Source organism: Aotus nancymaae, unplaced genomic scaffold (assembly GCF_030222135.1).
Source record: "Aotus nancymaae isolate 86718 unplaced genomic scaffold, 86718_ANA_hifiasm-v0.15.2.pri h1tg000115l, whole genome shotgun sequence".
Lineage (NCBI taxonomy): Eukaryota > Metazoa > Chordata > Mammalia > Primates > Aotidae > Aotus > Aotus nancymaae.
The window spans coordinates 10452582-10480328 of NW_026988530.1; the positions used below are offsets into that span (position 1 = coordinate 10452582).

A 27747-nucleotide genomic window follows, 5' to 3' on the forward strand; every position below is an offset into this window, starting at 1 on the left:
CTGTGTTCAAGCGATTCTCTCACCTCAGCCTCCCAAGTAGCTGGGGATTATAGGAGCATGCTGCCATGCCCTGCTAATTTTTGTATTTTTAGTAGAGGTGGGGTTTTACCACGTTGTCCAGGCTGGTCTCAAACTCCTGACCTCAGGTGATCCACCCACCTCAGCCTCCCAAAGTGCTGGGATTACAGGCGTGAACCACTGTGCCTGGCCAAGAAACTATTTTTGATATGTTCATTTCATCTAATATATTAATGTTTTCATTTATAGTTACTGCAATTATACTTATTTTTAGAAAATATTTCACTATTAAGAATATAAAAATGATGATTATGTTGTATTTTTAAAGATTAATTTTTTAAAAATTTACATTTTACGTTATTTCCTTTACTTTCTCTTCCTCTTCTTTCTTTTCCCTCCCTCCTTGGAGTAGTATGCTATGATTATAATTATGAAGATTTATGTTTTGCTTTCAATTAATATTGTTTCAATTAAGAAACACAGCCAGGTATATGTGACTTCCATTTCCAGTAATATGGTGGTATAGGGCAACAGAAAAATCTCTTTGTGTAAAACACCTGAAATGATGGATAAGAGACACCAAACATCTTTTCATTTAATTATAGCTAAGCTCAAAACAACAGAAGGGGAATCCTGGGGCTGAAAAATTTAGGGAAGGCCACGTGGGCTCTCCAGCTCTTTTAGGCAGCGAGTTGCAGGGGCTTAAATCAGAAAGGATCCGGACAAACACAGGCAGAGGGAGCGCCAGGAGCTCAGGCAGAGTGATGGCAGTTTACCTGGAATCATGGGCCAGACGTTCCATAGAAAGTCATCCATTCCTCCATTATCATCATCATGTACACGATATATTTGTATGTATGTATGTATCTATCTATCATCTATCTATCTGTCATCTATCGACCTATCTCTATCTATCTATCATCTATTTATCATCTGTCTATTCTCTATTAATCATCTATCTATTATCTATCAATCATCTATCTGTGTGTGTGTGTGTGTGTGTGTGTGTGTGTGTGTGTGTAAAATCAAGGAGGATCAAAGAGAATACTGCAATGGAATCAAATAATTTCACTATCTGTATTTTTCCCTACTTTATTTCATTTTCATTAATGTGTGTGTGTGTGTGTGTGTGTGTGTGTGTGTGGTGTGTATATATGGATTCTGTTGTCCTCTGAGGTTTTATATGTCCTCTTCTAAGTGACTAATGGCTTCTTTTTTTCTTGTCAATCAGGCTGTTGTTGCTCAGGTGGCTGCCAGCGTTCAGAATCGTTTTACTAAAAGGTTACCTGCTGGCAGAATTCTATGTGGTGCTTTCACAAGAGATTATCGTCACAATGCACTAAACTCTCAGGTATGACATACTAATTAATGAGTTTATTATCAAATTATAGAGCAGTACATATGTAACTGTTTTTCTGGGAATCTGCAAAGCACAAATCCTTATAGAAATAATTTCATTGAATTTACAAAAAAATAAAATTGCTCTAAGGAAAATTTAAGGTTGTTCTATTGTAAAAAGTAAAAGCTAGGCTCACTATTTCTAAGGATACTTACATTATGAGCTGAAATTTCAGATAGAAGGTTATGATATTTTATTATAACTTAGAAAGGGATTCAAGTAGATTTGACAAACCCAATGCATTACTAAATGACTACCCAACCTTTTCTTACCGTTCAAAATTGCTAGTTCTTGTGGATGATGAGTATGGATCTTCATAATAAAGACTTGTCTCAAAAAGATTGTGTGTTGATAGTGGACCCGTTGATGGGTAAATCGTAGATTAAGATAGATTGTCTCCCTTACCGAATTCACAAAGTAGACATTTAAGACTAAACAAAATATAAAACAAAAATTACAAATCAGTAGCTTTTTTTTCATTTTTGTTAATCCAAATGTTCATAAATGTAAAGATTTAAATGAAAAATGTCAAAGATGTGATATTATCTTAATGAAGCTGCTATCAGCTGCAGCATATTTTCTAGGTTCCTATTACTACGCCTGATATAAAATTAATGCTCAGTAAACTACACTAATCATTCATATTTTTAGGTACTTATCACAGTGCCTGAATGTTTTGAAATTCTGCTGCTTGCTCCTCATCGCCAAAAATGGGTGAAAAGGATTAGATATGTTATATTTGATGAGGTAGGTTTGGCGTTAATTCTCTGGGTTGATGTTCTCGTCTGCATGCACACTATAATTTCTAATTTAAAGAATATGGGGCTTTTTCAATGATAGGAATTATCTGAGTTTTGTGTTAGCCAGGGTACCAACTGAAAACAGATTGCATATTCACATTAGTATAATTTTTAAAAAAGTGTTTTTACAAAGGTGTTGTTTACAAAGGTTTATACAAGGGAAACCACAACATCAGTGCCGTAATCCAGAATAGCACAAGCCTTTCAACCCTGTAAGGATGATGGAAGGAGGAATCAGTATGAACCTCAAAAGAAGAGAGATTCTATAGATATGTCTCTTTGGGAAGAACAGTGACCTTGGTGAAGGAACGCAGCTGGATCTCTTAGGGAAGTAGCCAAAAGAATAAAGACCTTGACCTTACTGTCTTCTCTCCTTCCCATCTCTTGCCTAGGCTTCCCACTGGCCAAACCCAATAGAAGCTAGAGAGCTAGGGAGGCTGGGATCCATTTTCCAAGGTCAGACTCATTGGTCAGAGGGCAATGTGGAGAATGGTGTAGCTCTGGGAGGACATAGCTAAGTTATTACCAATATGAATGGAAAGTACTAAATAGAATTCAAGCTTTGTATTTTGTTGCTTCAAGGAATTTTCAGCTTAAAGGAAAACTAGGTGACAAACCTATGTATTGAATCTACTCCTTTTTTTGTGAAGTTGGGAGCTGGCGGACATGCTGTCATTCTGCTTTCTTTGTCCTGAAAGCAGTCTATTTCGTTTTATGCATCAGGCTGTACTGTGTATTGCTTACTTCCAACATTCCTATTTTAAGGCAAAACAAAACAAAACCCTAGATCTTCACAATCTAGAACCTTGGATTATGGTCTTGTCTCAAAGTGCATAAGCACAGTAATGTTAAAACATGGGTAATGAGGCCGGGTGTGGTGGCTCATGCCTTTAATCCCAGTACTTTTGGAGGCCGAGACAGATGGATCACCTGAGGTCAGGAGTTCGAGAACAGCCTGGCCAACATGATGAAACCCCATCTCTACTAAAAATACAAAGATTAGCCAGGTGTGATGGTGCAAGCCTGTAATCTCAGCTACTTAGAAGGCTGAGGCAGGAGAGTCACTTGAACCTGGGAGGCGGAGGTTGCAGTGAGCCAAGATCGCACCACTGTGCACTCCAGCCTCGTCAGCAGTAGTGAAACTGTCTCAAAAAAACAGCCAACCAAGCAAACAACAACAACAACAACAAAAAAAAACAACAACAAAAACAAAAAAAACAAAAAACCAAAAACAAAACGTGGGTAACCTGGGTTTCTTGATTTATAATTCCATAAAACTTGATTGTAAGAAGTCTTTAAAAATTGTTTATTCTAGAAAGTTCAGAGAAATTGCCGGCTGATACAAAATATAAGATTAGCATTTGGTAAAGTGGGTGATTGTATGAGCAGATAAAAGTCAGAAGGGATATGAGAATATATTTCTTTATGTATTTATTACTAGGCTTGGTTAGTAAGTCTTTCTAGCTGAGACCCAATTGTCATGATTTCTTCTGTTCAATGAAGACCAAAAGCGGGACCTCCTCTCTAAGTTTTAAATTGCATTATTTAACCAAAGACAATTGATTTATTCATTCAACAGATGTTGAGTACCTACTCTGTGCTAGGCACTGTGCTTTCTCCCTGGTGTGCCAGTACTGACCTTGTGGTTTAGTGAAGGAGAGAGCAATTAAATAAGTAAATACACCAATGAAAATATAAGTAAACAGTGTGATACAAATGCCGAAGAAAAAAAATCAGCCTGTTTTCACCAAGATAATGGCAAAATGGGAAGTAAGAACTACTTTGGAGTGGGTACACAGGAAAGGTGTTACTGAGGCAATGACCTTCAGCTGAGCTTTGCAGGGATAAGCAGGAATCGTCAGCCAAGAGGTAGATGAGGATTTTAAGTAGCAGGGTGGTATATGTGAAGGCCCTCAGGTGGGACACGTGTGTTCAAGGAATGAAAAAAGGCCAGTATGTTGGGTGCAGTGTACATGGTGGGGAAAGTGGCCTGAGATGGGGTTGGAAAGGTTGGAAGGAGCGAGATCATGTAGGAAGTTATATTTCCAGTTAAGCAGTTTGTAGTTTGCTGTAAATGCATTGAGAGGACATTGTAGGGATTTACTTAGAGATGTGGCCTAGTTTGATTTTTGTTTAATAATACTGTTAGAGTTATAATGTGAAGAAAGTCTAGGGAAAGAGTGGAAACTAAGAGAAAAATCAGAAGACTATTGTAGAAAGCCAGGTGATGGTGGCTTCAATGACAACAAAAAATGGAGAGAAAAAAGTAGCTTCAAAATAGATTTTTGGAATTAGAATCTGTAGGAATTAATAATGGATTAGTTACAGAGATTAAAGAGAGTGAAGTGTCAGTGATCTCTGTTGTCTGAATTTATCACCATTCCCTTTGTTAGGTTTGGTCATTTGTAGGAAACTGGAAAAATACACATGATGATTTTATGCTTCTATCTTTTTCATTTAGCATTTTGAAATAAACTTTTTAACTGATGTTCTTTTTCTTTACTAGGTTCATTATCTTGGCAGAGAAGTTGGAGTAAAATTTTGGGAGCTCCTCCTTGTCATTATTCGATGTCCCTTTTTGATTCTTTCAGCTACCATAGATAACCCAGATCTTCTCACTAAGTAGGCACAGAGTGGTGGTTATATATTCAGTGGTTGAATTATATACTGTCTATATGGTCTGAAGTCTTTAAGGTTTTTTCTGTAATATTATAACTTTCAAATAAATTTATGACCCAATCTTTGAAATGTCAGGGGTCTCGCTTTGTTGCTTAAGCTGGCCTTAAACTCCTGGGCTGAAGCAATCAATCCTCCCACCTCAGCCTCCTGAGTAGCTGGGATCACAGGTGCACATTACCCTGTCTGGCTTACTAAAATTTTTTGAAGATACATTTCCTGGAAGTTATAGAAAGAAAACATCTTCTCCAAAGAAAATCAAGGTCTCCCATAGGCAGATCTGAAATCGTGTAGGAAAATTTCTAAAAATTTATTTTTTAATTAATTAATTTTATTAATTTTATTTTTTAAATTATTCTTTATAAAATTTTATTTATTTATTTATTTATTTTTGAGACGAAGTCTTGCTCTGTCGCCAGGCTGGAGTGCAGTAGTGCAATCTCGGCTCACTGCCACCTCTGCCTCCCAGGTTCAAGTGATTCTCCTGCCTCAGCCTCCTGAGCAGCTGAGTCTAATTTTTGTATTTTTGGTAGAGATGGGGTTTCACCATGTTGGCCAGGATGGTCTCAATCTCTTGACCTTGTGATCTGCCTACCTCAGCCTCCCAAAGTGCTGGGATTACAGGCGTGAGCCACCGCGCCCGGCCAAAATTTTTAAATAAATGTCATCTGAAGTAAGACAGAGAATTGTATCTCCCTTCCTTTGTTTTTATCCAGCAATTAAAGCTAAAATGAGAATAAGTGGGACATAGTCATTGACCTTGTTGATGGCGACCATAAGAACAACAAAACATTATATGAACATCAAGTATCGTTTTGTGACCAGACTTGATTTTTCCTAGGAATGGCAACAATGATAGTAACAGCAACACTGATAGCAAACACATAGTGCTTTCGACGTGGCAGGTATATTAACTCATTCAAGCCTTACAACATCCTTATGAGAAAGATACTCGTTATCTTTCACGTTATGATGAAGAAATGGAGGCATAAAGAAGCTGAGGAATTTTCCCAGAGTCCACAGCTATGAAGTAATGGAGTTGGGACTCAAACTCTGGTGGTTTAGATTGAAAGTGCATGCCCTAAACTTTTAAACTTGAGAAATTTTCTTTGTTTAAATTATTCAAGTTCTTGATAAATGCATATATATTTTATTTAAATTATATGTATGTTTATTCTATAAGGTGGCTGCATTCAGTAAAACAGTACTGGAAATGGGCAGACAAGATTATGCAAGAGAAATTTATTTCTGAGAACCAGGCTAACGAATGTCTCAACTTTCTCAAAGACCATTCATATAAAAATCAATCATATGAAGTTAGGCTTGGTAAGCATATATTTTTAATATTTTACTATAAAGTTTTTTATAGAGATTTTTATATTTTACTATAAAGTTATCCATATTCTGATAATTATATGTCCATTAATTTGGATATTCTTGCTCTTCATATTTAGTGCTCTGTGGAGAGAGATACAATGATTTAGAGAAGCATATATGTTCAGTAAAACATGATGATGTTTATTTTGATCATTTTCATCCATGTGCTGCACTAACGACAGATATTGTAAGTATAAAAGCATATTAGTGTAATTTTTAGTGTATATCACAAGTTGAAAGGGACTGAATTAATCTTCACAGAATTGCAGTATGTATAGATGTTCATTTTCTTTTTTTATTGATTCTTTAATTTTATTCATTTTTTAAAATTTAATACATTCTTAATTTTTAATTTTTGTGGGCATCTAAAGTAGCTGCATATACTTATGGGGCACATGAGATATTTTGATACAGACATACAATGTATAATAATCAGATCGGACTAAATGAGGTATGTATCTATTACCTCAAGCATTTATCCTTTCCTGTATTACAAACAATCCAATTCTACTCTTAGTTATTTAAAAATGTACGATAAATCATTGTTGGCTATAGTCACTCTGTTGTGCTGTCACATACTAGATCTTATTTATTCTATTTTTTTTGTACCCATTTACCATTTCCTCTTCCACCCAACTCATTATCTTCCTAGCCTCTGGTAATGATCATTCTACTCTGTCTCCATGCATTCAATTGTTTTAATGTTTAGTACCCACAGATAAATGAAAACATGTGAAGTTTTTCTTTCTGTGCCTGATTTATTTCACTTAACATAATGACATCCAACTCCATCTATGTTGTTGCAAATGATGGGATCGCATTATTTTTTGTGGCTGAATAGTATTCCACTGTGTATAAGTACCACATTTTCTTTATTCATTCATTTGCTGATGGGCACGTAGGTTGTTTCCAAATCTTGGCTGTTGTGAATGGTGCTGCAGTAAACCTGAGAGTGCAGATACCTCCTTGATATACTGATTTCCTTTATTTTAGGTATATACATAGCAGTGTATTGCTGGATCATAAGATAGCTCTGTTTCTAGTTTTCTTGAGGAACCTCTAAACTGTTCTCCATAATGTTTGTACTAACTTACGTTCCCACCAACAGTGTACAGAGGTTCTCTTTTCTTCACATCTTTGTCAGCATTTGTTATTGCCTGTCTTTTGGATGAAAGCCATTTTAACTGAGGTGAGATGATGTATTTCATTGTAGTTTTGATGATCAATGATGTTGAGCACCTTTTCATATGCCTGTTTGCCATTATATATCTTCTTTTGGGAAATGTTATTGAGATCTTTTACCCATTTTTTGAATTGGATTATTAGATTTTTTCCTATAGAGTTGTTTGAGCTCCTTGTATATTCTGGTTATTAATGCCTTGTCAGATGGATAGTTTGCAAATATTTTCTTACATTCTGTAAGGTGTCTCTTCACTTTGTTGTTTCCTTTGCTGTGCAGAAGCTTTTTAACTTGTTCTGATCTCATTTGTTCATTTTTTCTTTGTTTACCTGTGCTCCTGGGATATTACTCAAGAAATCATTGCCCAGATCAATGTCCTGGAGAGCTTCTCAAATGTTTTCTTGTAGTAGTTTCATAGTTTGAGCTCTTAGGTTTAAGTCTTTAATCCACTTTGATTTTATTTGTGTATATGGTGATAGACAGGGGTCTAGTATCATTCTTCCACATGTGGATATCCAGTTTTCCCAGCACAATATATTGAAGAGATTGTCCTTTCCCTATTGTATGTTCTTGGCATCTTTGTTGAAAATGAGTTCATTGTAGAAGTATAGATTTGTTTCTGGGTTCTCTATTCTGTCCCCTTTATCTGTATGTCTGTTTTAATGCCAGTACCTCACTGCTTTGGTTACTATAGATCTGTAGTATAATATGAAGTCAGATAATATGATTCTTCCAGTTTTGTTCTTTTTGCTCGGAATAACTTTGGCTATTTTGGGTCTTTGGTAGTTCCATATAAATTTTAGGATGCTTTTTGTATTTCTGTGAAGAATGTCATTGGTATTTTGATAGGGGTTGCATTGAATCTATAGATTGCTTTGGATAGTAAAGGCATTTTAACAATATTGGTTCTTCCAATCCATAAACCTGGAATATCTTTCCACTTTTTTGGTATATGTCCTCTTCAATTTCTTTCATCAGTGTTTTATAATTTTCTTTTGTAGAGATATTTTACTTCTTTGGTTAATTTTCAGATTGTTGGCTGTTGGCATGTGGAAATGCTACTAATTTTTGTATATTGATTTTGCATCCTGAAACTACTGGATTTGTTTCTCAGGTCTAATCGTTTTTGGTGAAGTCTTATGTTATTTCAAACATAAGATCATATCATCTCCAAACAAGGATGGTTTGACTTCTTCCTTTCCAATTTGGATGTCCATTTTTTTCTCTTGTCTGACTGCTTTAGCTAGGACTTCCAGTACTTTATTAAATAACAGTGGTGAAAATGGACATTCTTGTCATGTTCCAGATCTTAGAAGAAAGGCTTTCAGTTTTTCCCCATTCAGTATGATACTGGCGATGGATCTGTTGTATATGGTCTATTGTGTTCAGATGTGTTCCCTCTGCATCCAATTTTTGAGTTTTTATCATAAAGTAATGTTGAATTTTATCAAATGACTTTACGGCATTAATTAAAATGATCATATTTTGTCTTTCATTATATTGATATGATGTATCACATTGATTGATATGGGTATGTTGAACCATCCTTGCATCACTGTGATAAATCCCACTTGTTCATAATGAAGTATCGTTTTGATATGTTGTTGAACTCAATGTCCTAGTATTTTGTTGAGGATTTTTGTATTAATATTCATCGGGATATTGGTTTGTAATTTTCTTTTTTTGATGTGTCTTTGCCTCGTTTTGGTATCAGGGTAATACTGGCTTTGTAGAATGAGTTTGAAAGTATTCCCTCCTCCTCTTTTTTTCTCAGAATAGTTTGGGTGGTATTGATATTAATTCTTTTTTAAAGAGAATGAACTAGCTAACTAATACAGTAGTGTTGGTATTACTTCTCCTTAAAGAAGAGAGGAATTAGTTCTCTAAAAAGAAGTAATTCCAAAACTACTCAGACTATTCTGGAAAATAGAGGAGGAGGGAATACTCCTCTATTTTGGTAGAATTCAGCAGTGAAGTTATTGGGTCCTAGGCTTTTCTTTGCTGGGAAACTTTATTATGGCTTCAATCTCATTATGTGTTATTGGTCTGTTCAGCACTTGGATTTCTTTATGGTTCAATTTTGGTAGGTTGTGTCTAGGAGTTTATCCATTTATTCTAGGTTTTCTGATTTATTGGCATATCGTTGCTTATAGTAGCCTCTAATGATCCTTTGAATATCTGGGGTATCAGTTGTAATGTCTCCTTTTCCATCTCTGATTTTATTCATTTGGGTCTTCTCTTTTTTTCCTAAGTATGGCTAAAGGTTTGTTTATTTATTTATCTTTTAAAAAACTGCTTTTCATTTTATTGATTGTTTGTATTGTTTCCTGTTTCAATTTCTTTTATTTCTGCTGTGATCTTTATAATTTATTTTATTGATTTTGGGTTTGGTTTGTTCTTGCTTTTCCTGTTCTTTAAGATGCATAATTAGGTTGTTGACTGAAGTTTTTCTGCTTATAGCTATCAACTTTCCTTTTAGTACTGCATTTGCTGTATCCCATAGGTTTTGGTATGTTGTGTTTTTATTGTCATTTAAGAAATTTTTAAATTTCTTTCTCAGTTTCTTCATTGACCACCTAGTTATTCAGGAGGATATGGTTTAATTTCCACCTATTTGTATAGTTTCCAAAATTTCTCTTGTTATTGATTTCTGATTTTATTCCGTTATGGTCAGAGAAAATGCTTGATATTATTTCCATTTTTCTTGAGTGTTTTAAGACTTGTTTCATGACCTAACATATGATCTATTCTTGAAAACGATCCATGTGCTTAGGAAAAGAATGTATATTCTGCAGCCATTAGATGAAATGTTCTGTAGATATATATTAGGTCCATTTGGTCTATAGTGCAGATTAAGTCTGATATTTCTTTGTTGATTTTCTGTCTGGATGGTTTGTCCAATGCTGGAAGTGGGGTGTTGAAGTCTCCAGCTACTATTCTATTGGGGTCTATCTCTTGCTTTAGCTCTATTTAAAAATATCTATTTTTAAGATACATTAGCCTTATATATCTGGATGCTCCAGTGTTGGATGAATATATATTTATAATTGTTATATCTTGCCATTGAATTGATCCCCTTATCATTATATAATGAGCTTCTTTGTCTCTTTTCATAGTTTTTGTTTTGAAATCTATTTGGTCTAAATATAGCTATGCCTGCTCTGTTTTGGTTTCCATTTGCATGGAATATTTTTTTCATCTGTTCATTTTCAGTCCATGTGTGTCTTTATACGTGAAGTGTATTTCTTATAGGCAACAAATCATTGGGTCTTTTAAAAAAATCCATTAAGCCACTGTATGCTTTTGATTGGAGATTTAGTTTATTTACATTCAATGTTATTGCTGATAAATAAGAACTTACCTGCCATTTTGTTATTTGGTTTGTTTTTTAGTTGTTTTGTGGTCTTCTCTTTCTTCTTTCTTTTCTTCCTGTTTTCCTTTTAGTGAAGGTGATTTTCTCTGTTGGTATGTTTTAATTTCTTGCTTTTTATTTTTTGTGTATCTGTTGTATGTTTCTTGATAGGAGTTTACCATGAAGCTTGAAAATATTACATTATAACTAATTATTCCCAACTGAGGACAATTTAACACTGATTACATGTACAAACAAACAAACAGCAAAAAGGAAACTATTAAAAACTATATACTTTATCCCCTCACTCCCGATGTGTTTAAATTTTTTGTTGTTTCTATTTACATTCAATTTTATTGTCTGTCTTGAAAAGTTGCTCTGGTTGTAATTTGCTATAGGTTCACTGTTTAGTCTTTCTACTGAAGATATACACATATGTTCCATACTACAATTACAGTGTTATAATATTCTGTGTTTGTCTATGTACTTACTAATGAGTTTTGTACCTTCAGATGATTTCTTATTGTTCATTAACATGCTTTTCTTTCACATTGAAGACCTTCAGCACTTCTTGTAGGACAGGTGTTGCTGAAATCCCTTAGATTTTGTCTGAGGAAGTCTTTATTTCTCCTTCATGTTTGAAGGATATTTTCTTTTTTCTTTCTTTCTTTATTTTTTATTGCATTTTAGGTTTTGGGATACATGTGAAGAACATGCAAGATTGTTGCATAGGTACACAGATGGCAGTGTGATGTGCTGCCTTCCTCCCCATCACCTATATCTGGCATTTCTTCCCATGCTATCTCTCCCCAACTCCCCACCCACCGCTGTCCCTCCCCTATTTCCCCCTGACAGACCCCAGTGTGTGATGCTCCCCTCCCTGTGTCCATGTGTTCTCATTGTTCAACACCCGCCTATGAGTGAGAACATGCTGTGTTTGATTTTCTGTTCTTGTGTCAGTTTGCTGAGAATGATGGTTTCCAGGTTCATCCATGTCCCTACAAAGGACACAAATTCATCGTTTTTTATGTCTGCATAGTATTCCATGGTGTATATGTGCCACATTTTCCCTGTCCAGTCTGTCATCAGTGGGCATTTGGGTTGGTTCCAGGTCTTTGCTATTGGAAACAGTGCTGCAATGAACATTCGTGTGTATGTGTCCTTATGGTAGAACGATTTATAATCCTTTGGATATATACCCAGTAATGGGATTGCTGGGTCAAATGGAATTTCTGTTTCTAGGTCCTTGAGGAATCGCCACACTGTCTTCCACAATGGTTGAACTAATTTACACTCCCACCAACAGTGTAAAAGTGTTCCTATTTCTCCACATCCTCTCCAGCATCTGTTGTCTCCAGATTTTTTAATGATCACCATTCTAACTGGCGTGAGATGGTATCCCAATGTAGTTTTGATTTGCATTTCTCTAATGACCAGTGGTGATGAGCATTTTTTCATATGTTTGTTGGCCTCATGTATGTCTTCTTTTGTAAAGTGTCTGTTCGTGTCCTTTGCCCACTTTTGAATGGGCTTTGTTTGTTTTTTTCTTGTAAATCTGTTTTAGCTCTTTGTAGATTCTGGATATCAGCCCTTTGTCAGATGGGTAGATTGCAAAAATTTTTTCCCATTCTGTTGGTTGCCGATTCACTCTGATGACTTGTTTCTTTTGCTGTGCAGAAGCTGTGGAGTTTGATTAGGTCCCATTTGTCTATTTTGGCTTTTCTGCCAATGCTTTTGACGTTGTGGTCATGAAGTCCTCACCTACGCCTATATCCTGAATGGTTTTGCCTAGATTTTCTTTTAGGGTTTTTATGGTATTAGGTCTTATGTTTAAGTCTTTAATCCATCTGGAGTTACTTTTAGTGTAAGGTGTCAGGAAGGGGTCCAGTTTCTGCTTTCTGTACATGGCTAGCCAGTTTTCCCAACACCATTTATTAAACAGGGACTCCTTTCCCCATTGCTTGTTTTTGTCAGATTTATCAAAGATCAGATGGTTGTAGATGTGTGGTGTTGCCTCCAAGGCCTCTGTTCTGTTCTATTTTTCTACATCTCTGTTTTGGTACCAGTACCATGCTGTTTTGGTTACTGTATCCTTATAGTATAGTTTGAAGTCTGGTAGTGTGATGCCTCCCGCTTTGTTCTTTTTGCTTAGAATTGACTTGGCTATGTGGGCTCTCTTTTGGTTCCATATGAAGTTTAAGGCGTGGTTTTTTCCAGTTCTGTGAAGAAGGTCATTGGTAGTTTGATGGGGATAGCATTGAATCTGTAAATTACTTTGGGCAGTATGGCCATTTTCACGATATTCTTAACTATGATTCTTCTTAACTATGAACATGAAATGTTTCTCCATCTGTTTGTGTCCTCTCTTATTTTGTTGAGCAGTGGTTTGTCATTATCCTTGAAGAGGTCCTTTATACCTGAAGGATGTTTTCACTAGGTATACTATCCCATGATAAAAGTTTTTTTTCTTCAGCACTTTATGTCATGCCACTCTCTCCTGGCCTGTGAGATTTCCACTGAGAAGTCTGCTGCCAGACATAGAGGAGTACCATTGTATTATTTGTCTCTTTTCTTTTGCTGCTTTTAGGATCCTTTCTTTATTCTTGACCTTTGGGGGTATGATTATTAAATGTCTTGAGATAGTCTTCTTTGGGTTAAATCTGCTTGGTGTTCTATATCATTCTTGTACGTGAGTATTGGTATCTTTCTCTAGGTTTGGGAAGTTTTATGTTATTATCCCTTTGGATAAACTTTCTCCCCACCCTAGAGATTTTAAGCCCCTTTAAGGCCAATAAACCTTAGATTTGCTCTTTTGAGGCTATTTTCTATATCTTATAGGAATGCTTTATTATTTTTTATTCTCTTTTCATTTGTATCTTCTGACTGTATTTTCAAATAGTCTTTCTTCAGGCTCACTAATGCTCACTTCTGCTTAATTAATTCAGCTATCAAGAGACTCTGGTGCATTCTCCTGTATGTCAATTAAATTTTTCAAGTCCATAGTTTTTGCTTGATTCTTTTTAATTATTTCAGTCTCTTTGTTAAATTTATCTAATAGGACCCTGCTATTATTCTATTGATATTATATATCACATTGATTGATTTGTGTATGTAGAACCATCCTTGCATTGTTGTGATAAATCCCATGTGGTCATAATGAAATATCTTTTTAATATGATGCTGAACTCAGTTTGCTAGTATTTTTTGACGATTTTTGCATTAATATTCATCAGGGATATTGGGCTGTACTTTTCTTTTTTTAATGCATCTTTGCCTGGTTTTGGTATCAGGGTAATGCTGGCTTTTTGGGTTTCCTCAGAACAGCTATTTGAATTATTGGGCTGAAAAGTTGCCTATCTTTGTCTTTCCAGAATTGGTTCCTAGTGCCTTATTTAGTTCATTTGGTGAGGTCATATTTTCCTGGATGGTGTTGATTCTTGTGGATATTTGTTGATACTTAGGCATTAAATAGTTAGGTATTTATTGTAGTCTTCACAGTCTGGGCTTATTTGTACTTGTCTTTTTTGAAAAGGCTTTCCAGGTATTTGGAGGGACTTGGATGTTGTGATCTAAGATTTTGGTCACTGCAGCCATTACCTGCATTAGGGGGCACCCCAAGCTCAGTGAGGCTGTGGCTCTTGCAGACTCATAGAGGAAACCACCTTGGTGGTTTGGATAAGATCCTGAAGAATTCTCTGGATTACCAGAGACATGTTTTTTTCACTTATTCTCTCCCAAACAAAGGGAATCTTTTTCTCCATGTTGAGCAGCCTGGAGCTGGGAAGGGAGAGTGATATAGCACCCCTGTGGTCTCTACCACAGAGACTGCACTGGGTTAGACCTGAATCAAGCACAGCACCAGGTGTTGCCCTAGGCTTGCAGTAATCATTTTCTGGCTACTGCCAATTTTCATTCAAGGCCCGAGGGCTCTACAGTCAGAAGGTGGTGAAGCCAGCCAGGCTTGTGTCCTTTTCTTCAAGGTGGCGGGTTCCCTGGACCTCAGGTGGGTCCAGAGATGTTATTCAGGACCCAGGGCTTGGAGTCAGGATCTACTCACTCTTCACTTCTTTTTCCACAAGTAGAGGAGTCTCTCTCTGTGGCCATCAGCAGTGCTGCTCCATGGTGAGTTTTTCCTGGCTACTGCTAATGTTCACTCAAGGCTCAAGGCCTCTTTAGTCAGCTTATGGTGAATGCTGCGAGGCCTGGATCTCTCCCTTCAGGGCAACAGACTGTTCTCTGGCCCAGGGTAGGTTCAGAGATACCATCCAAGAGCCAGAGTATGCACTTGGGGACCCCAAGAGCCTGCTCCATGCTCTACTCCACTGTGGCTGAGCTGGCATCCAAGTTGCAAGACAAAGTCCCATTTACTTTTCCCTCTCCTTTTTTCAAGCAGAAGTAGTCTCTCCCCATAGCACCACACTTAGGAAGGTTCTGGGTCATATGTGAAGCCAGCATGCCTCAGAGTGTCACGCAATGCCCACAGCATGTACTGCCTGGCTACCACTGCTGCTTATTCAGCATCCAAGGGCTGTTTATTCAGCAGGTGATGACTTCTGCCACATCTGGGTCCATCTCTTCAAGGCAGCAGGTTCCCTTCTGGCCCAGCGTGTGTCTAGAAATGTCTGGGAGCTCAGGCCTGGGTGGAGGCCTCATGACTTTGCTCAGTGCCCTGTCTTACTGTGGCTAAGCTGGTGTCCAACTTTCAAGACAAAGTCGTCTTTGCCTTTCCCTCTCCTCTCAGCAAGCAGAAGGGAAGAGTTTTTCTCAGAGCTGCGAGCTGCACTGCCTAGGGTTGAGGGAGGGATGATGCACTCACTCCTCAGTGATGTCTCACTAGGTTGCATGTACCCCAAGTCCACAGGCTCTGAGCCCAGCACAGCACCATGACTTGCCTAAGAATTGTAGGCTGCCTTTCAGGTTGATTTAGGATCTTAGGGTACTTTAACCCCCAGTGATGAGGCTTGCTGGTTTCAGAGCTGCCCATCCTGGAAGTCAGGTTTCGACTGCTGGGATGGGCAATTCTCCTCTGGCTAGAGCTAGTGTAAATGCTCCCTCCGTGGGTGCCCGCTGAGGTCTGGCTGGTGTTGCTTTTCACTGTGACAAGATAGCACTGAGTTGTAATGCAAAGTCCCAGTCACCATGCTTTCCCTCTCCCAAGCACACAGATTCTCTGCATGCCAGGTGGCCACTGCTGGAGGATGCAGGATGGGTGGCCTTGGCAGTGCAAGGCTGTCTTTCCTGCCCTCTTCAGTGCCTCTTTCAGTGATACAGAGTTAAAACCAGACACTGTGATCACTCACCTGATTTTTGGTTCTTATGAAGGTGCTTTTTGTGTTCGTAGCTGCTCAATTTGGAGCTCCTGTGGGGGCTGATGCTCACAGGAGGCATCTATTAGGCCATCTTTACAGATAATCTTAACCTCAGGTACACGGACATCAAGGATGGACTTCAGAGAAGAGTGAAAAACCCCTAAAAATGTTGTCTGTATGCTTTCTTCTAGCTTTCATTAGATCCTCAAAGTTATTTGGGATACCCAAAGTTTAAGAACTGGAGAGGAAGTAATGGAGAGTTCTAATTTGGGTTCTTTGCTTAGTTTATCCTTTTTCTTTATTTACAGATGTTATCTTTTCCTATCCAGCTGCTTCTTGGTATCTATTTCTGTCTTCTACTTCTCTGTGACTAACAGTGCTGCCACAACTGTACTGGCACTCCTTGTTCATGTCAGAATTCCCCATTACCAAATGATCTGAACAGGGAAGAGACATTTCCCACTAACATGGAAATCAGAGCATGACTTTTTTCATGGTGGATTGATAAGATGAAGTTTTTGGAGATCTCAGCTGAGGCACTGGATTATGAGTGTGGGAAGTCATCCATTTCTCTTGCTATCCTCTCGTCTTTTTCCATCCTATCACTGTTATTAGATTATATAGGTTCAAGTTACCTTGTGAAGATATGACATTAGCCAATGACTGGTCCTTTTTTCATGAAATTATGTCCAAAATTATGCCGTTCCACTTATCTTCCTAAAATATAATTCTGATCCTCTCCTCATTCTACTCAAAAGTCTTCAATGTTTCTCCATTGGAAATAAATTTCAGACTTTGTAGCTTGGCATTCAAGTCCTCTATAACTTAGACTTTCCTCACCTTTTCACTCAAACCCTGGATGTAGCTTACCTAAAAGAGCTCATGCTGTGTGCTATACCTGGAATGCTTCATTCCAGATGCCAAATTCTGTTTCCAGATTCTATTCATCTTCCATGCTTTTGCTAATATGGAATTTTTTCCAGAAGTCTTTCTATGATCTCTCCACATGGAATTAATCTTCCTTTCTGATAATAGATAACTCATTATTTGTACTTTTTAATTGACACCAATTATGTTTAGCCTGCTGTTACAGTTTTTTTTTTTTTTTTTTTTTTTTTTGCTTCCATGTCCTCTTTTTCTTATTAAACTATAAAACTGTTAATGAAAAATTTTGCACTGTTTTGTCCCTGGATGACCTTAGAGCTAGCTCATAGTGCCGTATACACAAGAGTTGCTCAGTAAACATTTGTGGAATGATGATTGCCAACATGTATTGAGAATTTACGTGACAGGCACTCGTCAAATATTTATATGTGTTTCTCTTTTAACTTTCCAACATCTTTATAATAAATATACTATAATTATCCCAACTTACAGGTGAGGGAAAAGAGGGCTAGGGAGGTAGTTTAGCCCAAGGACTCAGTCAGTAATTGTCAGACTAAGGTACAAACTCACAAGTTCTGACCCCAAAGCCGAATGCTCTTAACCATAGTGTTATACTAAGTAATTTGTGGATTGACTGCATGAGTAAGGAATTAAATGGAAATTACTTCATAGACTCAAAGCTATGGTGATTAAGGGCATGTAAAACTCACTTAAAGTGATTTTGTCTCCCAGTTTTCAAACAAAATTTTGCGATGTAGCTTTTTCTTGGCTTTAAAATGACTCATTCCAAATGGCATTCCTGTCCCTATCCCTCCCTCTGCCCCTGACTCTGTGCTCAGGGAATAGATATGTGATAAGCATGCATCATTCTTTAAGCCTTCCAATTATATTTTGACTTGTTCGGCATTGAATTCTCAGCAAGTTTTTAGTTGCATAGTATATTATAATTTTTTTAAAGGTTTATTCTGCTTAGACTGATTTAAGGTAAGTTACCTTTAAGCATTTGTGAGTACAGTGGCTTGGAGTTCATCATTTTTGGCCATGTGCCTTCCTCTATTCTCAGTAGCTATTAATGGAGTAACTGGAAAGCAACAGAACCATTACAGTATGTTCTGACCTTGTGTGACTTCTGCAGAGCTGTGCTGTTGTGTGAATCTTCTCAACTCTTTACTCTGTGATATTTTACTCTTTTATGCCTGGGGATAAATAGAGAGACATACTTTTTAAAAATGCTTAGACAACTGGTGAAATTTGTGAGGTGTGCATTTATATAAGACCTTTCTTTGTGCTCCTAAGGTAGCAATAATAGCAAGATGATCTATCCACGTGAGTATAGCATTCATGAGATTACACTGAAATTGTTCAATCATCAGGAGAAGCAGAATGCATTGAAGCAATAAGAGAAGAATGTAAAGGAACCTTCTAACCTTGGACTTAATATCTGTAACGCTCATGGAAATAGCTTCGGAAAGGAAGGCATGGGAACAGGATGAGTGAGCTGGCTTTAATCCAGCTGTGGTGATGGATCACTGCAATCCATATATGGCTTGTTCCTGGGCTAAGGGAAGAGCTGCACAGCCTACCTACGAATTATGCTGCCATAAAAAAACAAAAAGCAGCTGCTCAGCTCCCTAAGAGGCTGTCAGCACCAGGCAGTCCTCGAAAGAACTACTGTCTGTCTCTTTCCATGTAGCTCTGATAAATGCTTACCATACAACTTTTTCACTTATTTTTTATTCATCTTATTTAATTTTTATTTTTTCAAAAGGAGCATTGTGGTATTATATGCTTTTGTTTATGAATGAAGAAGTAAAAACCAATATAACCATAGAATGATCTTTTATATACTGTCTTTTTATATCATTTTATATATTATTTAGGCCAGCTTAAGAGATACTAGCTAATTACATGCTGTGCAGAGGAGAACGATTCAGTTTAATATGTCTTTTTAGTGATACAGTTGACAAACCGATGAGAAAGATTACCTGAAAGTTAATAACCAGTCACTATGATGGATGGGATACCAAGAAAGAGCCAGGCATTTTAACAGCGGATTATACACATTATATCATGTAATCCTCACAACAAATCTCTGGTATAAGGATAATTATTCCCATTTTACAGATGGGAAACCAAGGCATTCGTGAAGGAAAGGAGATGCTTTGAAAATGAATCACTGTTATTCTAGAGACCAAAATAGAAGCATAGCATTGTATGTACTTGATGATTCTTAGAAAAGTCTAATTACTTAAGTCAGGAATGGCTTTGTTTATAGACAGAACATATGGTCACCTGAAAGATGCAATTTATGAGATACTGAAATCCTCACCTGAGATAATGAATATAGTTACTAGTGTGTTCAAATTAAGTCGCTGCCAACTAGCTAGCTTCATAAATTCAATCTGAGTATTGCTAAATGATGATTCTTTTCGAATAACATAACTACAAAAAGAAAATCTTGCTTATATTAACTCTTTTGAATCTTACCACCATCATGAAGACAAGCAATGAAGACATTGTCATTCTCATGTTATAGACAAAAAACAAACAAACAACAACAACAACAACAACAAACAGAATTCCAAGGAGTGGGTTCTAATCCCACAGTCCACCAAACAGGCCTTCTTTGCTTTCTGAACTCTATCTTTGGAGTGGCTCCTTTAGCTCAGTATTTCCAATCTTCTAGGAACCAGGAATATGTATTTTTTAAAACAAGGGTTCCTTCCTCAAGTAAGTTTGGGAGAAGTGTGAAGTCCTATCCCTTTCTTGGAGATTCTAGTGCACATGAACATAACAGAAACCTTGACATAAAGATACTTGGTTAACTTGTTTAATAGGGCCTTTCCCATAGACTTCTCATCTTTAACATTTCTTTTTGGTGTTATAGTTTAGGAGATGTTACTTTATCCCTTGTGTACATAATAGATGAGAAGAAGTAGTGATTGAAGACAAAGGCATAGAGAACACAAAGGCTATGAGATGGAATTTGTTCTTGTACCCTATGCGGTGCTTCACACATGACTGACATCAACAATATTTGTGAGAGGAAAAGTAGTGTGTGAGTTCTCAAGGCTTAAGGCAGAGCTGATCAGTAACCAAGGTAGCCATCAGGTAGAAATTTCTTTGAGTATCTGAAGGTTGTCTGAGGGTCTTTGTGCTTATAAAGTTGACCCAGCTCTTTTTAACATTTTTTTTATTCTTTCTTTCTTTATTTTTTTTGAGACAGAGTCTCACTAGTGGCATGATCTTGGCTCACTGTAACCTCTGCCCCCTGGGTTCAAGGGATTCTCCTGCCTCAGCCTCCTGAGTAGCTGGGACTACAGGCATGTGTCACCATGCCCAGCTAATTTTTTGTATTTTTAGTAGAGACGGGGTTTCACCGTGTTATCCAGGATGGTCTTGATCTCCTGACCTCATGAATTGCCCACCTCAGCCTCCCAAAGTGCCGATAATACAGGTGTGAGGCACTGCACCTGGCTGACCCAGTTCTTATATTGGGTCTCTAGGGACAAAGCTTTGTCCCTTTTTACATGGCTTGGTATCCATAAAATCATCTTCTTCACTAAACACATTTTAATGTCTGTTTCAAAGGGATATTTCAAAAAGAAAGGTATATTTTTTGTCTAAGTTGAGGCTATTCTGTAAGTTTTCCTATTTTCCAGCCACCCAGTACCCTCACTGGCATTCTGGAGCTGTTTCATAGAGCTGTGTTCGTTTATCATCTAGTACAAATAGTCTCAGGAAGTAATGCTGACACTTATTAGTGGCCTTTGGAGTTTTCTGTTTCCTCAGGTTAGGGATGCTACTTTGTTAAGATTTTATTAACAGATCCCTGCAGAGGTGAAATATTCCAGTTTTTTGCCTTTTAATGTTCCTGGATTCATGGATAAAGACCTGAGGGGTTAGCCATGAAAGATAAGATAAAATAAAGGAAATACAAACATTGCAATTTTATTTGTTCAACCATCCATTAATTCATTTATTCACAGATTGAAAAGTATGGATTCCCACCTGATCTTACACTCACCCCTCAAGAAAGCATCCAGCTTTATGATACCATGGTTCAAGCCTGGGAAACTTGGCCCAGGGCTCAGGTAAATATAGAAATATATATTCATGGAAACTAACTTCAGATAATGCTATTCAAGAATATGGCAAAATTATTCTTCAGGTAAGCACACTTCTTCTCTCCACTTGGTTGATGCTGCTATTTTGAAATAATCAGTTTTTTTTTCTTATTTTCAGACATTCTTTGTGACTTTATTATTGTATGTAGCATGGAATATTCTATAATTCTTGAAAATATTTCTTCTTTTAGCTTTTGGGATACCATACTACTTTAGTTGTGTTTTTGGACTTAGATTCATCCATTCTCTTCTCTGTTCATTTTCATCTTCTCGTCAGCCATGCCTTATATTCTTTCGTTTGAAGAGCTCACCCGTCATCATAAGTTTATGTGTTAGAAATTATGGGGAGGTAAAAAGATGTTTAACAGCCTCTGACCTCGGGAGTTTGCAATTTGATTAAGGAGACAAGTAAACTCAAATACATCATTGTATTTTTCTTACTATATACATTGCATAGTTTAATTTTGTGATAATTTTCCCCCCAAGGAATTGTGTCCAGAGGAATTTGTTCTTTTTAAGAATAAAGTGGTCATTAAGAAATTGGATGTTAGAAAATATGAAGAAAACTTACAGGCAGAATTAACGAATTGGATTAAAAATGGCAAAGTGAAGCAGGTAATTTTCACACTTTCTTGGACGAAGTTTCGCTTAATTGTTAATTGTTTGGAGTTGCATAATAATTTAGCCAATGACAGTTCTGTAATCTTTTTATTCCAGTTTTTATTTTCATAATTCCATTTAAACATGTTATCTAGTGAGTCTGAGGTAGAAAAAAGGAGGAGGGAACTGGTTTCATCTCTTAGCTCAGTGCCCTTTAAAACATGTGCCACAGAGGCTGGGCGTGGTGGCTCACACCTGTAATCCCAGTACTTTGGGAGACTGAGGCAGGCTGATCACGAGGTCAGGAGATTGAGACCATCCTGGCCAACATGGTGAAATCCCATCTCTACTAAAATACAAAAAAATTACCTGGTGTGGTGGCATGCACCTGTAGTCCCAGCTACTCAGGAGGCTGAGGCATGAGAATTGCTTGAATCCAGGAAGCAGAGGTTGCAGTGAGCCGAGACCGTGCCACTGCCCTCAGCTTGGCCACAGATCATGACTCTGACTCAAAAACAAACAAACAGGCAAACAAACAAAACATGTGTTGTAGGCTTTTGGTTTCTTCAGTAACAGCTACAAACAGCTAAAAATAGAGAATCCTTAACTTTAACAGGAGAACCAATGTTGCTGAGGGAATCGGGCATTAGCACAGGGGCTAACCTAAGTAAGATTTTGTGCAAATAAAAATAAATTATATAAAAATAACCAATTTCTGAAACTCATGTACATGATGATAAATGAGAAAATATAAATATACTTGAAAGAGGCTTAGGCAAATTTACAGATGACAGACTCAGGTGGCTATGCTGAGAAGCAAAGATATCCTTGAGCGTTAAGGTTGATGGATCTTTGGTTCTAGTTTGCTGACTGAGTATCATGTTTATTTGCCTTTTTTTCTTCAGAGATAAAAGAAATAAAGACAAAAATGGTGTTTGTTGGCCAGGTGTGGTGGCTCATACATATAATTCCAGTATTTTGGGAGGCTGAGGCAGGTGGATCACTTGAGGCCAGGAGCTCCAGACAAGCCTGGCCAACATGGTGAAAACCCATATCTATAAAAATACAAATATTAACCAGATTTTCTGGTGTATGCCTATAATCCCAGCTATTCTGGAGACTGAAGTGTGAGAATCACTTAAGCCTGGGAGGCAGAGGTTACACTGAGTCGAGATTGTGCCACTCTACTTCACTCTGGGCAACAGAGGGAGACTCGTTCTCAAAAAAAAATGGTATTGATATAAGGAAATATTACAGATAATTTAGCCTGTTTGGCAAAGAATGCTGTGTTCTATTAAATGTTAATCCGGGGAAAATTGAATACCAAGGATGTCCCTACTCTCCACCCCTCAAATGATAATTAAAATGGAAAATGACTTTGTCAAGAAAATGTATTCATGATAGCACATAACTATTTCATCAGTGTTTTTCCATTGTATAGTATGTAAAGGAATTTAATGTTAATTTTCCTGATGTAAAATAACATTTTTTTTCTGATTAAAAATGTAGTAGATGCTGTTTATAAAAAATTATAAGGCCAGGCGTGGTGATCACGCCTGTAATCCCAGCACTTTGGGAGGCTGAGGTGAGTGGATCACGAGGTCAAGAGATCAAGACCATCCTGGCCAACATGGTGAAACCCAGTCTCTACTAAAAATACAAAAATTAGCTGGGTGTGGTGGCATGCGCCTATAGTCCCAGCTACTCGGGAGGCTGAGGCAGGAGAATTGCTTGAACCCGGGAGGCAGAGGTTGCAGTGAGCCGAGATTGCGCCACTGCACTCCAGCCTGGTGCCTGGCAACAGAGCAAGACTCTGTCTCTAAAATAAATAAATAAATAAATAAATAAATAAATAAATAAATAAATAAATAAATAAAATAAAATAAAATATGGAATAGTAGGATAAAAATTACCACCCAGATTTCAACAATATCTGAAGTGAACAACTTATTGTACTTCTGTTGATCACTCTGTGACTTACTCTTTTTTTGAATTTTTAGTTAAGCATTATAAATATGCCTCTATACCTTTTCAAAGTATTGGTAGATATAGTTAAAAACTTTTTTTTTTAATTTTAAGAGGTTCTTTTCCATTGTTGATTTTATATACTCCATATTTGGCAGCGATTTTGCCATCTAATAACTGGAGAAACACTTTGTCACTTTTCCTGCAACAGTTGAAACAGCAACATTTTCTGAACATCTTTATCCTACTGACTTACTTGTAGTGCCTATAAAAAAACATATGTTATATTTTATATATTTTTGTCTATTCTTTAATATAGAGATGTCTGTAACTCCATTGACTTTTACCAGTACTTGATAATATATTATAAAAGGACTACTTTTAAAACCCACAAAAAACTATATATGAAAAATTCTAATTTTAGACAATGAAATAATTCCTTTCTCTCTCCTGTTTCTGCAAATTCTTCTTCTTCTTCTTTTTTTAAAATAATTTAAACTTACTACTCTAGGTCAAAAGAGTACTGGAGAACCTTAGTCCGAATTCATCGTCTAATTCAAAAGATATGGTAAACATGTTTCCTCTTCTTGTTGAAAAGTTAAGACAAATGGATAAGTTACCTGCAATATTTTTTTTGTAAGTAATTGAAACTTAATTTCTTTGTTTATATGTTAGGCTTTTTTGATTGGTTTTGTTTTCAATTAGTCTCATTTGTATATAAATGAGAAGTAAGCCTATTTTTACTAGTTTGTTGCATTTTTAAAAAACAATATAGATTTTATTTTTAAAGAAATAGGTCAGCCTTCTAGGTCAATCCTTATAACATTTTTCATCTTAATTCCATGACTCTTGATTTTTAAAAATGTTTTTGGTTTTTCTAATTGTTTTTTGTAAGTAACTATCATTAAATTTAGCAATGTTCTTTAAGGAACTAAATTGATTTTTTTCATGTACAGATGTAAAACGCATAAAGCAGTCAAAATTTATTGAATGTTTGGTTTTAATTTATAGTGAAGAAAACCGAGCCCAGAGGCATTCCTTGATACTGCGTGACATAATAAAAAGACTTTGAGTAGCATTTAGCATCTCTCTCTGATTAGGAGAACTTAACTGGAGCACATTAAGTGGGTAACGCTATGTACCCTGGACCCACTCTCATAATCAGAACCAAAAAACTTATTTAGCCAAGAGAATTTTAAATTATTGTAACTACAGAAGTTTTGTATAAAATAAATTCCCAGCACCTTGATTCAATGGTAATGTGAAATCGTTTACAAGGACAAATACACAAACACATAGGCGTGTGGATACGTTTAATGGTAGCACTAAGCCACATGTGTATTGTTATGTATCCAAAGTAACTAAAACATGATGATGAGAGAAACTAAAGAGTAGATGACTGAAGTCACAAATGTGGGGAATTACAAGAAAATTTCTTCTTCTTTTATGCTTGGACCAAGGTAAACAAATGAAGTATTCTACCAACATGTTACGACATCTATATAGATTACTCTTGCAGCGTGGCTCTGAATTTTAGTTAGAAACAAACGTACTCCTATATAGCACTGAGGCATGGCTGAAAGAATGACTTTGGGATAGGAATCTAAATAGAAATGGGATTCATTATTTGTGCACTTGTATACATCTACATTTTTAAAATAAATTATTATAATTTTTATTATATTTAAGTTCTGGGGTACCTGTGCAGAACGTGCAGGTTTGTGAATAGATATTTTAAATGTTTGGGATTGAGATCTTTGCTGCTTGAATGGAGTGTCCAGTTGTCTTTAACATATGCTCCAGAAATCCTAGGCTGAGTCCACTGCTTTGTACCACCGGAACATTGAAAACTCTATGACAGTTGGTTTAGGCTCAAGCTGATCAACTTCCCTTCCTTAATCTGGACTCCAGAAAATGTGCATGGTGCTGACAAGGCACATGTTTTGTGTCTGGTGCCCATGTAGAGGCAAAGTTAGGAGCACACACTTTGGGTCAGATCTTAGCTTAAATTCCAGCTCTGCCTCCTCTGGCTATGTGACTTCTGAATATCTGTTTACCCTCTTGCAGCCTCATTTGAAAAATGGAGCTAATAACAATGAATAATAATTCATTGGGTTGTGTTGTGGATTAAACAAAGTAGTTTATATAAAACACTTAACTCATCAGTAGAAACATGACTGATTGAGGCCCGATCACTAGACATTTTTTTTTTTACACTGGACTCTTATCATAGGTGATCAGAGGGATTCAAGAAGGAAAATTAATCCTAGGTGACCTAGTTTGTTTACTTTAAAGCAGTAAGAAGAATCATTTAATGCTATCATTTAAAACACTGTTTGCAACCAGTAATATATGAGTATCGCATATTAGCTTGTGTTACTATGAACAAGGAGGCAAAATTAAAAGTGCAGTAAAAAATATAGCCTCTGTTGCAGTAAGCCGCAGTTGCACCACTGCACTCCAGTCTGGGTGGCAGAGAAAGAGCCTGTCAGCCTGTCTCAAAAAAAAAAAAAAAAAAACAGCCTCTGAAGTTGAAGCTGAGTTGCTTGGGTTCTAACCGCAACCTGACCAGTAGGCTATGTGACCTTGAAGACATTTCAAAATTTCCTTTGGAATTTACTTCCTCATCTGCAAAACATAGATAATATTACCTTCCTCATAACATCATGATAGAGATTAAATTAGTTAATATATTTAAACCACATAGAACAGTGCCTGGAACTTGGTAATTGTTTGCTATTACTATTATTATTATTATTTACCATGTATAGTAGACTTTCCTAGTCTTTGTTTCTTCAGTGTAATAATTTAATGCTCATCAGCTACATAAGATTCCTTTTCAAAGTCTGTTTTCTAAATATGTTAGTAAATCCATGGCCTCACAAGTAATATTTGAAAAACTCTATGGAGAACTCAGCCTATAATGAGTGTAATATTACTGGATGTTTCATACATTGAGCCAAAACATTTTTTCTAGCAAATTATATGTCAAGATGATAGCAGTAGATGGACATATGATATTGTCAAACTCCCCAAAATATTTGAAGAGATTTATTCTGAGCCAAATATGAGTGACCACGGCCTGTGACACAGCCCTCAGGTGGTCTTAAGAACATGTGCCCAAGGTTGTTGAGGTACAGCTTGGTTTCATAATTTTAGGGAGATATGAGACATCAATTAAATACATTTAACATACACATGGGTTTGATCCAGAAAGGCAGGACAACTCAAAGTTGGGAAGGGAGGCTTCCAGATTATAGGTAGATTTAAAAATTTTCTCATTGGGAATTGGTTGAAATGGTTATCAACAGAAAGGAATGTCTGGGTTATAAGAGGTTGTGGAACTGGGGCCTGTCGGGGGTTGGGGGGTTAGGGAAGGAATAGCAGGGAGTAGGGGGATAGGGGAGGAGTAGCATTAGGGGACATATCTAATGTAGATGATGGGGTGATGGATGCAGCAAACCACCATGGCACGTGTATACCTGTGTGACAAACCTGCACATTCTGCACATGTGCCCAAGATCTTAAAGTATAATAATAATAATAATAATAATAATAATAATAAAAGGTTGTGGAGACCAAAGTTTTAGCGTGCACACAAAGCCTCCAGGTAGCAGGCTTCAGAGAGAATAGATTGTGGATGTTTCTTATCAGACCTAAGGTCTGTGTTGGTGTGAATGCTGGAGGGTACAGTGAGGCATGTGCGACCCCCACTTCCCATTGTGGTTTAAACCACTCTTTCAGTTTACATTTTAGAGTGCCCTGGCCTAGGGTGAAGCCTATTCAGATGATTGAGGGGCCTTATAATTTTATTTTTGGTTTACAATATGAATATAGTCTTTTCAAAGCACTATTTTAATTTGTTATAAGGTTTAAGAATGGTGATGTGGAAAAAAGAGCTGGAAGTATGTGCGCTTTTCTGGAGAAGACAGAGACAAAAAGCTATCCCCACACTGAATGTCATCATTATATCCTTGATATAAATAAAGAACTTAGAAAAGTTGAAAGAATTGTGGAGGAAGAAAAAAAGATGTAAGTATTAATGTTTACTTAAACAAA

General features: G+C 36.8%; 1 protein-coding gene across 11 annotated transcripts in view; it reads left to right on the top strand.

The window, feature by feature from the left end:
• The window catches only part of DDX60L (DExD/H-box 60 like), a 124757-nt gene that overhangs the window by 59593 nt on the left and 37417 nt on the right, over positions 1-27747 (top strand). For 10 of the 11 annotated variants that reach the window (XM_064371015.1, XM_064371014.1, XM_064371006.1 and 7 more), the window contains 9 exons: positions 1250-1369; positions 2069-2164; positions 4724-4839; positions 6077-6219; positions 6348-6457; positions 20986-21090; positions 21610-21738; positions 24200-24324; positions 27559-27720. In XM_064371015.1, the coding sequence (XP_064227085.1) occupies positions 1250-1369; positions 2069-2164; positions 4724-4839; positions 6077-6219; positions 6348-6457; positions 20986-21090; positions 21610-21738; positions 24200-24324; positions 27559-27720 (1106 nt within the window). Of the gene's footprint in view, positions 1-1249; positions 1370-2068; positions 2165-4723; positions 4840-6076; positions 6220-6347; positions 6458-20985; positions 21091-21609; positions 21739-24199; positions 24325-27558; positions 27721-27747 lie in introns of those variants that run through there. The other variant, XM_064371016.1, reaches the window with a different exon arrangement.